The sequence below is a fragment of the Furipterus horrens genome, unplaced genomic scaffold (assembly GCF_987537825.1).
Source record: "Furipterus horrens unplaced genomic scaffold, mFurHor1.1.pri manual_scaffold_8, whole genome shotgun sequence".
NCBI lineage: Eukaryota > Metazoa > Chordata > Mammalia > Chiroptera > Furipteridae > Furipterus > Furipterus horrens.
Genome location: NW_028327178.1, coordinates 27,432,762 through 27,447,369, shown reverse-complemented (window position 1 = coordinate 27,447,369; position 14,608 = coordinate 27,432,762). Strand labels below are relative to the sequence as shown.

At 42.8% G+C, this 14,608-nt stretch overlaps 1 protein-coding gene across 8 annotated transcripts in view; it reads left to right on the top strand.

Annotated features, from left to right (window-relative positions):
- FHOD3 (formin homology 2 domain containing 3) overlaps window positions 1–14,608 on the top strand; it is a 434,907-nt gene that overhangs the window by 355,463 nt on the left and 64,836 nt on the right. For all 8 annotated transcript variants that reach the window (XM_090285641.1, XM_090285640.1, XM_090285639.1 and 5 more), the window contains one exon: window positions 13,133–13,417. In XM_090285641.1, the coding sequence (XP_090141767.1) occupies window positions 13,133–13,417 (285 nt within the window). The remainder of the gene's footprint in view (window positions 1–13,132; window positions 13,418–14,608) is intronic.

The following is a 14,608-nucleotide window of genomic DNA, read 5'->3' as shown; positions in this document are numbered from 1 at the left end:
CAGGCCCCATTTCAAATGCTCAAACTAATTTTTTGCTTATCCCTAACATTTACGATATCCCAGCATCTGGAGGAAGAATAAAATGGTATAATCACACATCCAGATGTTCGTCCTGCACCAAACACCTGGCATTATGTCGTCCAAACATGCCAGAGGTTCACTCACTTTTTCATTCTTTCTCCTTGTGGATTCACTTCAACATTTCTGTTCTGCTCTGCCCCTTCCTCCCAAATACTACTACTTAACACCTTGTTGTGCCCCTGAGTGAATAGAGGGGAGGCTAGTATCCATATTTTACAGAGTCTCAAGGAGATGGGAAGATTTGCTTCAGATCTTGTTGGCAGCCTGCTGGGAGTACAGCCAGTGTTTTGACACTCAGCCCAGTCATTTCTCAGAGAGTGATGGTATCCCAGTGCTGGTACTGGTGGTCACATCACTGCCACACCTTCTTTCCCATCTCTGCAAAACTGGGGCCTGCATTTCAGAATTCTATTTACAAAATAGGAAAACCAAATGCGTACATTATTGAATTCTATGTACCTCCAGATTAAAGGTCACTTTCTGTCTTCTTTTGTTGTTAAAACTTCATACTCCACTTCTAGAGAAATTTTAATAGCCGAAGATAAGAAAATGTCAAAAGCTTCTTTACCTTTGCTCTTAGAAAAGTATTTTGAAAGAGGGAAGGACTGATGGTAAAATAGCCACCACATTGTGTGCCATCTAGTGAGATCTCTGAGCCAAAAACCTTCTCAGCTAAATCTGCTATAACTTTTGTATGAATTATGCCACTACCCCTACCATCAAGTTGGTATGTGCTTGAATTATTTTTCCATCTGGTCCTCTGGTGGCTCATGGCAGGTGTTTGTCCCAGTACTACCTAGTCTTAGTGGTGATGGTCTGTCTGAATAGTTTTTCTTTGAGTGAAACTACCACGCCCAAGTGAGGACAAACATATATTTACATGTGTTCTTGTTTGCCTTGTGTTATAATTAATGGAGACAGTCAGCCCCAAATTTAGGTAAATTTGGAAGGGCCTACCTTTTCATCCAGTGCTTTAATTATCCTTTCCTTATTTTCACTGAGTTCTGGTGGTATACACCTGAATATCTATCTAATATGTTTATTTCCTGTTATTAAAAACAAAACAAAACCAACAACTCACAGATGACACAAGAAACAAATAAATTTTTACAAACTAGAGAATGTTTTTCCTGGGATAGAATTCTTTGATATGACTCTTGAGTAGTGAAATCAATATAGCAAGGTAACCTCCTGTCCCAGTGGGTGTCAGATCTAGGTAACCTATTTCATAGAAACAAAGTGGAGAAAACCACTCATCTCAAAACCAGGTATTGATAGTGGTCCCTGCAGGGTATCCCAGGGTTGAACTACCTTCCTTGGAGACTAGAACTGTGTTCCTTCCTTGCTCCTTGGCTTACACACCCAAGTCCCTCCTGAGGCTGGATGGAGACAGATGGCCTTTCCTGGTAGAAGGAAGCTGCCATCAAGAATTTATAAGTGTCTTGCACCTACTAGTGACACCATGAAAGCATACATAATGACTGGATTACTTCTCTTATTTTTAGTTTAGTGCTCTACAGGGTGGGGCAAAAGTAGGTTTACAGTTGAGAATATGCAAAAGTTTTATTTTTATTATTATTACTTATTGTATTATTTTCCATATGAACAACTACAAATCTACTTTTGCCCCACCCACATATTGCACATAGAAATAATACTTTAGAGATGCATTTGCAGATTTTACCACACTATATTAATTTTATGTCAGGGAAAATTATGTTCAATAGTGATTGTTTTCCCTGCTTGTAACTAGATTCCTAGCTATTTCCAAATATTTATTGTTTGACCCTGGAGATATAAACCATGGTCTACATGGCCATGTGCTACTCATTTACCTGAAGGCTTTTACTGAAATTGTTGACATGGTATACTGATATTTTCTCTTAGATATTCAAGCATTTAAAGTACTAGTAAATAGGACTGCCTCTAGCCTCCATATCCTCATACTTAGAACAAAAATACAGACATATAATTATATCATGAAATGTTCAATTTGTTTAAATGAATAATCATTTTTCATGTAGGTATCATTTATCATCATGGCCATTGTTGTTAGCAGTCATTGAGCATCTTTGTCACCTTTGTTGTGTAACATGTTTTGAGTCTCCTTCAGGTGTAGACACTCTGCTAGGTTACTTAATCCACATGGCAGAAATCAGAAACATCTGGTACCCTATTTCCAGCTGGCACAGTAGCAGTAGAATATCATCAATCATCAGCCTACCTCATGCTGGTTCCCTTGCATAAAGCTTTTGGACACCTCTAGTCCCGTATTTCATGAATTGGCAGGAAACTAGATTCCTTGTGGCTCTGTGACTCAGGGCTTGCTCCACCTCCCCATACCTCATCTGAGTGCTTCTACTTGATGCCACTTGGTCAATTAAACAAAATCTCTCAGGAACTCTACCCAAGGCCAAGGTCCTACACCTGCTGTGGAGGTTTTTAATATTTTTTTAGATACTTTAAAAGTCATTAGATTTTTCTTATTTGTCATTTTGCTGTCTCTAAAAATGGAAGAAGGCAAAAATCTTTCCTTTTTCTTCCTATAGGGAATAACATCTGCCTGCAGTGTTTTCTTGCACCATATTTTAAACCCTTAAATAGTCTTGAGTCCTTTGGATGTAGACAAAGTATGAATCTTACTTAAGTACACTTAAGTAAAGACAAGCAAATAATGGCATTGGGAAAGTTGTTAAAGAAGGGTATTGTGTAATCAACACATAACTTCACAGATAACAGTTGGGTATCAAAATCTGTGAAGGGTCTAAGACTTTACTGTACTTGGTAAGCTCGTAAGTGAACCCGCCACAATTTCATGGATGTTGGCAGAAGACATGAAACTCTTGGATCAGAGACAAAGGACTTCATTACTTATAACACAGTAGTAGCCAGAGTATCAGCATTTGTGTCATTTCTCCAAGCCCCAGTTCCCACAAGGTGGTGTGAATAGGTCCAAATGATTCCTGAATGCACACACAAGAAACCCTGAGCTTAGGGATCCCAAATATTTTATAGTGGGCAGTTAGCATGCCTTCCCTCTGTCTCAGAGAAAAACATTATTTTTAACACAGTGGGCAATAAGTCAATCAGTCCTTTGCTCTAGAAGGAGACACTGTCTCTGTCTTCCAAGGCTCTCTGCACACATCCTTAGAAAGATAGTCCAGAACAAAGGCTCTCAGTGCCTCTGCTTGCAAGACTTCAGAACACAAGACACCCTTGGAGAACTCTTTTCAAGCATTGGATTATAATGGTTTTGAACCAAGCTTTACAATCAATTTTGCATCCTAAAATCTGTTTAATGTAAACAAAAAATATTTAGGTTTTGGACAGTAATTAGCTTGTTTGTTCTTGACATAGCAAAAGATGATCAGGAGCTGCAAGAACCAATCTGCAGCAGGCGCTGGGGGCTGAATGAGTTTTTCTGCATCTAAAGGTGCTAATGAGAATCTGGAAAGATATCAGTGCTTTTCATTCCAGGTAGGAGCCTTGGGTAAATGCTTCCAGGTTCAATGAAAAGGCTTCCACAGACAGGGACAATGAGTATTCTTTAATCAGTATGGTAGTTTGAATTTTCAGATTCAATGACTAAGACAGAAGTAGCAAAAAAAAAATAGTAATAATAATAATAACTGTCTGGCTCCTTTTAGTGTCCTTTTCTGTGGCCAGGACCTTGATCACCACTCTGCCAATCTCTACCACTCCTCTTTTCCCGCTAGCACCCCTGCCTTTCCCTCATCATCTGCTATAAAGTATTTGTACAAAATGATACATGCCTTCAGTGTGGGGCAAGACAATCACACATTGGTTTTCCAGTCCCTAAAAGTATGCTTTTTCAAGAGAAGCCCTGAGTTCGGTGACCCTGGAATGCATCTTACCTGCCTCTGAACATGGCACGCAGCTTTGGAGTCTTCTGAGGCTGGAATGTCTTCTAAGCAGACTGCCTCTATGAGATACATTGAGAAGTTTCAGTAGATATTTTTTTAACTTTCTAGATCCAGCATCTCTGGATCCCTGTGAGTCCCTCTAGATGATCTCCAGACTCAATGTGTCATTTGGCTTTCATGTCTCTTACATTTTTCATCATTATTCTCTTATCATTTTTTTTTCAATATTTTCCATCATTTTGTTTCAATCTTCTTATTCTTTTTTTTTTTTTTTTTTGCCTGACCCCTAAGTGTCAGGTTTTTTCCCAGGTGTCTTCTCCAGAAACCCTCTCTTTTCATGCCACAGCTCTGCTTGTGTCCTCATGTGCCTACCTGTAATTCTTAACTACCTACCATACACTAAAAACCGCTCGGTCTGCATCTCTAGCCTTGGCTTTCTTGAGCTCATGTCACATATATCAAACCTTTAAACATCACAGTCTGAATGCTTCTCAGACACTTCAGACTTAATAGGTGCTAGACATTCAGATGGGAGATGTCACTCATCTTTTATCCGTAAAACTCCTACCCTCAACTTGCTTGTATCTTCTAGTCCTCTGGTTAAGATCATCTTTCTTGGCTTAGTCATTTCAGCAGGCAGCATGCATACAATTTTTGACTCTTCTCTCAATGTTCTTCCCTACATCCAGTCAGTCTCAAGTGTTTATGTGCTCCTTCCTCTCAAATCAGCTCTCTTCCCTGTCTTTGTATCACCAATGCCTTAGTCCCAGTCATAGCCATCTCTGATCTTGTTCTAATAGATCTTACATCTTCCAGATTCTTAACAACCTAACCTAGCAAGTCATTATCTATACCTTGTTCTTTAAATCTTCTAGTAGCTCTCCATTATCTACAACATAAAGTTAAAACCTTACATGATACTCAAGACTCTTGGTTATCTAGTCCCTACAACCAGTCTTTTACTACCACAGTGATCCCCACATGTTATGTTCCATCAGCACCAAACTGCTATCAGTACCTAAGAGGTGCCATGTTCTCTCAGGTGTGCCTCTGTGCCTCACTGCCCTCTTCCCCTGGGTGCTCACTGGGCTTTTATTCATCTAGCTGAAGCATCTTCTCTTCTCTAAAACCTGTTTCCTCTTCTGTGTTTTCCTTCAGCTTGTGTGTACCTGAGATATAGGTTTATCTTGCTGCATATGTAATCATTTCCCCTCCTCACTGGTGTGTTCCTCGCAGAAGAACCCACATCTGCACTCAGCTTTGGTATCACCCAATGCTTGGAACAGAATATAGGCATTTAGTAAATGTCATTTGAGGTCATGAATTAATAAACAACATGAAAAAAGAACGCAGACACATGAGAAAGAAAGAGACCGCTGTTTCCATATATCTATTACACAGACCATGATAGAGGACACATCTTTGACTATATGGGCCACTCTGTAAAAACTGAAGAAATGATGGTGATCTACTGTAGAGAGGAAACTTACAAAGGGATGGCATAATATATAAGGGCTATTTCTTTCTGAGATCAAACTCTGAAAGAGAGAGCAAATTGAGAGAATAATTCTTAACAAATTTATAATTAAGACATTATTCAACTGCCTTTTAAAATACCCCTTATTTTAACTGAATTTTTTTCCATTTCTTTGTGAATGAATTTGTTAACAAGCGCAGATAAACGGAATCATTGATTCAGTGGAAAGTCACATCCATTAGTGACTAGATGTAGGTGAGAAAAACTCAACCTTTTAGGATGAGAATTTTAAAGTGGAATTTCAAGTTATACCCCAGTCTTAGGCTAGCCGTTTTTGCTTAGTCTTGGTCATACTCTACTGGTAAAAAGAGCTAATATTTTCCTTAGATATTAGTTTTGATATTACAATATCTATTGGCTATGACTTAAGAGACAGCTTTAGCTTGAAAAATATTTTAACGAAGACATTTTTTCACATTTGACTTCTTTGTGCCTAGCATAATGTCTTGCCCATGAGAGGACTAAATAAATATTTATGGAATGGATGAAGTTGCTACTAATCACATTAGAGTATCTAATTAAGAATAACTCTACCTTGCTCAGCTTGAAAAAACAACAACAAAACCCCTTAAATTCAATCAATTTATTTGCTACCTGCTATTATTTAGGACTACCCATTGTAATGCTAGTGTAGCCCTTGCAAAATAGCAGTCCTTGTTTTGATGTCATTGATGTTTCTGTTTGGGACTTGATAAGAGCTAGAGGTGCTGTTGACATGCGTTGCCAGTTTGAAGATAGACAATGTCTTCATCTTTGAGGAAAATCTTGTCTTCCTATTTGCTCTTATGAGAAAATGGGCAAGTAGTTAACCTAGGAGCTCTACCAGTCCTACTGGGCATGGAAGGGCAAACAAATACTGGAATTGATCCTGTCTGACTCTTTTTGAACCAAGACAAGACCTGTATGACTTTAGAAGAGAAACTTAAACAAGTTGAAGTCTGTAACTGGGGGTTAATTTTTGAAGTTATGTATATGGTTCAAGTTCAAGATAATGATCAAGCAATAAACGATAGAATAATCTTAACTTGCTCTTAATTTTCTGTTTATAGTGTGAACTAGAATCTATTTGATAACCAATATTAGAATAATTGGACCTAAAACTGACTTCTTTTTTGTCCTATATGATATTACAGTGGAGTTGTATCATATGTATGTTTAACCAAGTGAACTCAATCAGAAGCATAATCTGAGAGGCAAGGGGCAGGAGGTGGAAATTAGAATTTAACAGTGCTTGTAATCTTGCCCAATATCCACCTCAGTTGTATGTCCCCATGTGAGCATGGCATGAGGGCCACAGATCTGTTTTTTTTTTTTTTTTTTCCTTGAGCCATTCCTGACTCTCATGTGCCTCTTGCGGTATGAATGACTTGCTATATCAAATGTGATTTTAGGGTTTAAGGATTTGTATTTGGAGATAATATGGCCCATGATAACGAGCTCAGTATTTCATATAGCATCCACTGACACCCGATGAAAACCTTGATTGTTGGAACTACAATCAATGAGTGTAGGTATGGGATTTATAAAGTGGCATCTTCCAAAAGGACTTCTGAAGGTAATTTTGACCATGTATAGTCTTCATTTTAAGAGATGGCTTTGGCTGGAATGGTTTAGAAAATCTAGTTCTGAACTTTGAGAACAAAGCTGGGCTAAATTTTGAGAGCATACAAGTTCATTAGACTGATGAAATCAGCATTTTTCAGGTGATAAAGTACTTCTTTTGTAACGCTTGAGCAGTGATTCTCAACCAGCCGTGATTTCCCCCCCCCAGGGGACATTTGGCAGTGTCTGGGGATACTTTTGGTTGTCACAGTTGAGGAAGAGGCACTATTGGCCTTGAGTGGATAGAAGCCTAGGAATGCTGCTAAATATCCTACAGCACACAGGAGAGCCCCCACAACAAAGAATTATCCAACCTCAAATATCCATAGTATTGAGGCTAAGAAACCCACTGTAGAGCAAATCTGAGTGAGGAGCTTAGAAAGAACTGGCCCAACACCAAAAGCAAAGGCTCAAGAATTTTCAAAGTTCTGAGCTTTTTCTCTTGGGATCTCTTTCACATTTATGTGATTCAACCACAGTTTCAAGTCGATAGTGTTAGTTATTAGCTATGAACTGGGGAGGTCCCTGGAATCTACACAATTTGGAGCAACTATTATAGAACTGGCTGGCCCAGCCCTTGGTTTCATAAGACTTGCCAGAAAGCCAAGTCCTGGCAGAGTCATCGAAACACCATTGCAGATTGAAATCAATTGAAGCCACCCAAAGACTTAATAAATTCAGATCTTTCTACCAGCAATTTATCTCTTCAAAGAAAAATTGCATGACAAGAGATTCCAATTGGACACTCTGGACTCAGCTGTCAGGGACATTGATGAAAGCAGAATTGGAACATTCGTGCTCACTGTACTTTCTTTTTTCTTTTTTTAAAGAAATGATTATAATATACTTCTCCTTTAAGGCTTAAGTCACAGGAACATCATGAGTCACAGCCCAAGCTTTTCAGTCAGGCCATTTGAAGTTCAAATCCCAGCACTGCTAGCAGTTGCTCTGCTTGTCAGTGAGTCCTTTGGAAGGAGGTGGCGCATGCTCAGAGGGTGGGGAAGCATTCAGAAACTAGCATCAGTGACAAAACATCATCAACATTGCCCACGTCCAGGCCTGGAGAAACTTAGTGAGTGGCTGGGATTTGGTAAGTAGTAGCCTTAGGAAGGAGCCCACAGGACAGAAATAGTTGCCTGAGAACTTCTACCAAATTGTGACCCCATCTGCAGAGAGCAAGGGCATAAATACTCCAGCCTCTCCTGCCCACCTTTGCTGATCCCTCCCAGGAGCCAGTCCATCTGAAAAGGAGACAGAACGCAAATGCAGGTGCTCTCCATAGAGGCCAGCCTCCCAGGGCACAAAACAGGGCAGAGAATGGGTCTGGAGGAACAGTATAAGAGTAACCAGCCCACTGTGTAGCCCTGGACGAGTTTCTTCTCTGAACTTGTTTCCTCCTTTCTCACATGGAACACTAACCTTCACGCTGGTGTGAGATAAATAAGGTAAGTGTGCGTGGTATCTAGAGCTGCCCTGGTGTCTAGATGGTACTCAATACATAGTCACTTTTATTTTTACTGCACTTTAAGGCCAAGCTGGGCCTGATGTCTAGTGAGATTTTCAGGACTAGATGAAGAATTGGTGCTGGGCTTTCGGAGGAACGAAGAGAGCTAGCTAGAACGAGGCAATGTCTGCCCTGGAGGACTTGGAACAGAGGCCAAGCTGCTAAAATCCTCAAGGTCTGTTCTGTTCCCATCTTTCTCCCACTTTTGTGATCTGCATGAGGAAGTACCAGCCAATCTGCTAGGCACCTTCTTACATCCTCTCAACAAAAACACTTACGTTTTCCCTCTTTCCCTGTGGTTCTTGTATTGATGTTCCCATCCTGGCTCCCCAACCTCTGTCTCCTGTACTGTCTGCTTCCTTTGGATCAATAATTCCCATCAGCGACCATGTTCAGGTTGTGAGTCCTTGCTACAGGATCACAGCAACCAGGTTCCTTATTACTTCCTTCTGAATATGCTGTGAATGTCTTCCTTCATATTATTTCTTCCACATTACATAAATTACCCATTACAGCATCCCTTTACACAATTTCATTTTGATTTCTTTCTCTTTCCTTCTACTCCTCCCCTTCCCCTGACTCTGACCTTAAAATTTCCTTTCAAGTCTTCTGAATCAGGTCAGTGTGGGTTCTGGCCAAACGCATTTTTCTGGCCTTTGCTAAGTGCTTTCTGGCAATGCCAGTGTCCCATCAATCTGTTCTCTCAGGATGTGGTCCAGAAAGACAGATCCCAGGTTTGGACACCTTTTATGTTGCCAGCCACTTCTTGCCATGTCCTCCTTTTATTTCCAAACTCACCCCTGCCCCCAGCTGTGAGGAAAGGGCTGCCTGGGCACCTGGCCCAAGTCCTCCCAGTCCCAGAGATGCCGTCAGATCTCTGTGTCCTTCCTCCGTTAGAAGGGTGGGTGGGGACAAGTATGGGAGCCTGGCAGCCCCTGACTTGCAGGTTTGCTTTATCACATTCACTTCTGAGTGTGACTTGAAGACAGGGCTGTCAGGTCCTTGCGGGTGTGTGCTTGGGAGTGGGTGCCTTGCCCCACCCTTCCTGCCAGCACCTTGGCCTGAGCCTTCCCTGTTGCCTCGTGGCCTCAGCTTTCTGAAGACCTCCCGGCACCCAGGCGGTGAGGATTTGGTAGAGAGCGTGTGTGCAGTGCCTCAAAGGGAGCCTGCAGCCCCGCAGCAGCTCCTGCTCCCTCGAATGTTAACACAGCGCCATCCCCAGAGGGACGCTGGGGTGGAAACTTCTTCCCACTGCCCAGAATCTCAGTCACTTGCCCACATGTTCTTGCAGTGGCGCCATTTATTCATTCCACTCTTGATCCCTGCTGACTGGCCTTCAGCTCCTCCTCCTCCGTCTCCTTGTCTGCAGGGCTTGCCTCCTGCTCTGTTTGCTCCACACAGACTAGGAGTTTCACTCATAGCTGCAGGCATGCCTCAGCTGCCCCAGAGGCAGGCAAGTGTAGTTTGACTGTGATGCAGATGTCACCAGGGGGTCCTGTCAGGCAAGATGAAACAAGGCCTGTCTCTACCTGAAGCAGCCATCACTGTCAAGTCAAATTCCTGGTCCTTGCGTTGGCTTACAAGGCCAGTGCCCTGGCCCCGACACAGGACATCTTCTCCGTTCCTCCAGCATGCCCTGTGCTCAAGTCTCTGCACATGGCCTTCCCTCTGCCAGAATGTTCTCATATCCACTACCCCCCCCCTTAATTCCTTTTCATTTTTTTGAGACTCTGCTTCAATGTCATTTTCACACAGAGACATGTATCTCTTCCTAGGCCTTGCCAACAACCCTTGCCATACCTGCCAGGGCACCATGCTTTTGCTCTTAGAACAGCCATAACATTTATAACTATTTAAGTTAGCTGAACTTTCCCTGTGTCCATTGGCGGTAGGGTTGGCCCACTGTTGCTGTTGCAGAGGCTGTGGCAGGGAGGGTAGGATCTCTTTATTCCTCTGTAACTTCCATGATGACAAGAGCCAGATCTGTCTTGTGTGTCACTGTCTCTCTCCCCATCAACACCATTGTTGGGCCAGAGAAAGGCTCATAAACACTGGGACTAGCAACAGTAGGAAGTTGTGAGCAGTTTTCCCCCCACGGTGTTGGCAGGTACCTTAGTTCTCTTGAGGACTTTTCCTGCAGACAAGTATAGCTCCTCCTATTTCCTGGGGTCTTGGGCAGTGTAGGTGATACTTATCCCTGTGTCTGCCCAGAGAGCAGCCAGCCTGGCTTGGGGAAGTGACTCAAAAGAAATGAGTGTGTGTGTGTGTGTGTGTGTGTGTGTGTGTGTGTGTGTGTGTGTGTGAGAAAGAGAGAGAGAGAGAGAGGCAGAGAGACAGAGAGAAAGGGGTGTTGACGAGGGAGTCCCTGGTGAAAGATAACGGGGAGGGGGAACAGAAATGTTATGGAATTTAGTGTGTCCTCACAAGGTGCTTCCTGAATATCCGTGAGAACTTGGTAAGCACATGCTGGGCCTGGACCTTGTTGGGTGCTCTTGGATGTGAGAGAAAGGTGTGGTCTTCGCCCTCGGGGACCTTCTGCCCTTATTCCTGTATTTGTTCCATACAGCTCAAGAAGGGTTCTGCTATGGATCCTGGCTGCTCTTTCCAGGGACTCCTGTCACTTGTTACCCAGCACCCTCACTTGGTCACCTGGCCACATACCACCATGATCTGTTGATGGGTTTTTATGTCCTATGTCCCTAGCCAAGTGTGAGCCCTCTGAAAGCAGGGATGTGTGTTATGTCGATGACAAAGATGTTGCCTGGTGTATATATTAAGAATACAGAGATTGTTGGGAATAAGCAGCTATGTGTTTATGCTCTCTGCCTCCACTTTCTCTGTCCTTGGTGTTTTGCTTGCCTTGAATGTGTGAATAGTATTTAATTTTTTCATCGTTAGGACAACATCACATACCACAGATCTGCAGTAAGACTGTGGACACTGCAGTCAGACTTTGTGGACACTGAGTTTTGGAGATGCCTACCTCCCCAGTAATGAAAAATAGAAACCACCCCACTGGTCATATCACATATATAGACCTCTGACTCCATGACGTTAGGCCCTAATGTGGGGGATTCAGTTGCACGTGAGTGTGTGGCTTTCTAGAGCTTGCAGGCCCAGTATGGCAGCTACCCAGGCAGCCACTGGCTGTCTAACCAGAGGGCAGAGTTGCTCATTAAGTGGAAGGAAACAAGACAGTGGGGTGCGTGTAGGCTAGAGTCAAGCAACCATCAAATCCTGGATGCTTCCTGCTTTGTCTGCCCAGTCTCCTGGGGATGGTGAATATACACAGACTTATGGCAACCAACTGTGCCCATGTCCCTGTCAGTGATAAAGCCACACGGAGGTACCCTTGCTGGTTTGCGCCATATGCTCACCAATTAAAACTCAAATGCACGCCACATGCTAGCCTGTTGGAAACACATTTTCGTTTTGATGTGGCTATTCTGAAGTTAATGCGCACAAGAACAGATGCTTTCTGTCAACCAAATGATGGCACGGCTATTGCTAAAACTATGCTTTTGCCATGCTTGTGAAATGGAGAGGATTTTGTATCTCTTTGCTAAATACTCTATTATCAGATGAAAAAGGAATTCCCATAAAAGTTCCTTTGACACCAAAGGGAATTTTTCTCAAAGGCATGTTCATTCTTTTCCTGTACCAGCCCTGTTTTTGCTTTTAAGGAAAAGTGCCTGACACACCCATTCTTAGGCATATGGGTTCACATTCACAGTCAGGCCCTATGGTTTCCTCCTGCTACTGCCAGCCGATGCGTCTGTTCCCAGAAACTTTGCCATCATGTCAACAGGTCCTATAAATGTCCCCCTTGGAGACACCCAGCAAGGGCAGCCAGCAGACAGCAGAGGCTTTTGCTGCCCCGGGCCTCCCTTCTTTCCGTCTCCCAGGAAAGCAGACTCCTGAGTGAGGCTACAGTACCCAGCAGAAGACATACAATAAGTCATCAAGCCACAGGCAGGCAGGAGGGAGAGACCCTCCATCCTCTACAGGCTTTTTTTTTTTTTAACCTGAAGGGTAGTTGGGGGAGGGGTCCCACCAAGGAGTATTTTTTCCCTTTGGTGGTTGGAAGTTATCAGGGGCAGGAGTCATTCTCAGCTTCTTAGAGTTTATTCCTTGTCACATTGTCCCTCCATCTTTAAAGCCAGCAGTGTCATGTCAAATCCTTCTCCTGCTTCTAATCTCTCTGATATCTTTTTCTGCTGCTAATCAGAAAAGATCCTGCTTTTTCAAAAGGCTCCTGGGATTGGAGCAGGCCCACCTGGATAATCTCCATGTTTTAAGATCAACAGACTTGACACCTGAACGTCAGCTGCACAATCCTTTCCTAGCAGTACCTAGACCAGTGTTTGATTGACTCACCAGGGAACAGGAGTCTTGGGGACCATTTGTAGAATTCTGCCTACCATGCACAGCACAGGGAAGTCAACCCACATCCATCCTCACACCTCATTTGACACTTCCAAGAAATTCTTGTTGTGATTGTATCTCCATTGTTGTCTTCACCAGTGAGCACCGGGGATCCTGCTCCCGAACCGGAGGCAGAACCGGAACCAGAGGCAGAGGTGGGGCAGGTGGCCGATGAGGTCAACCAGGAAGTAGCCTCTGCCCACGTGGGGACAGAGAGCGAAGTGGAGCAGGAGCCGGAGGAGCGAGCCTCCCTCAGTGAGAAAGAGAGACGGAACGAGGAGGTGAACGAGAGGGACAACTGCTCTGCCTCCAGCATCTCTTCCTCCAGCAGCACCTTAGAGAGGGAGGAGAAGGAGGACAAGCTCTCCAGGGACAGGGGAACTGGTAATAAAGCCCCTTTTCTCAGTAAACATACCAGGGGACCCTGGGGCAGGGGACCTGGTATGCTAGCCTCTGAGGTGAACTGTGGCTCAGCTCACTCACCGGGCTGTGTCACCTGGGGTCTGGAGGTGAGGAATGTAACCACGCTGTCAGCTGGAGAGCCAGCAGCTTCCAGCCCCATAGAAGCAGGGGTTTGGTGGCCTCACACCGTCTGCCATGCTATTGTATCATCACTTCCATCGGTGGGAAAGGGCCTGAAATTGAGGGCAACGGAGGATTTTTCCTGAGGAGTAAATCCCAAGTTCCTCATTTCTTTCTAATTGCTTATTGAAAGTGTAGCTTCTTTCTGGCTTAAATTTAGGGTATGTCATGTTGTTATCTACTCACTTGAAAGACTTTTTTTTTGTTTTTGTTTTTTTAATGAAGTTTGACTGGATATTTCAGACCAGTGCAAATTTGTTTAAAAAGAATCAAATGGGGACTTCCAAAAAGTGGTAGTTCACAGTGTGCTGAGGTCTGTTTGACGTACTCTACTGGAATAGACATAGTTCTAGTGATTTTCTACAATATACTCAGGGCCACAGTTTTCTTTGGTGTAAAATACATGCCTTCCCTTATGGAATTATATCTTTTGGCATTATATTTGATATTCAGTTCACCTATGTCATGGTGACTTTATGATTAGGGATTAAATGAAATGTTAATCTTCAACGGGGATTTGGGGAGGAAGCCCATGTCTGCCCTGTTAGTTCACAGATTAAGAATACATTGTCTCTGAAGTGTGGGTGAGTGAAAGAAAATTGAATGAATGAATGGAGCCATAATGTTTCCCATGAGACCTGTCAATCAATGGCTTAGTCTAAAACAGTAGTTGAGTTTTTACCAGTTACAATATACTAGATTTTATTCTCTACAATGCTAGTCACTATGATGCAGTTTAGGAGGACAGAAAGACTTCATTAGTTTATATCTTAGGGAATATAGTATTTAAAATCTTGTGTCTGTCTGGTTGAAGATATATGTGCTAAGAGGTATTAAATATATTAATGCTTAATTTCTTTCAAAGTCAGATTACAGTTAGCCTCTCACAGCTACTTGTTTATTCATTTAATATATGTAATTATGCATAGTACAAGATGTCAGGCAATCTTCTTGATTAGTTTGGCCTTAAAATGTTTTATTCATTATGAATAG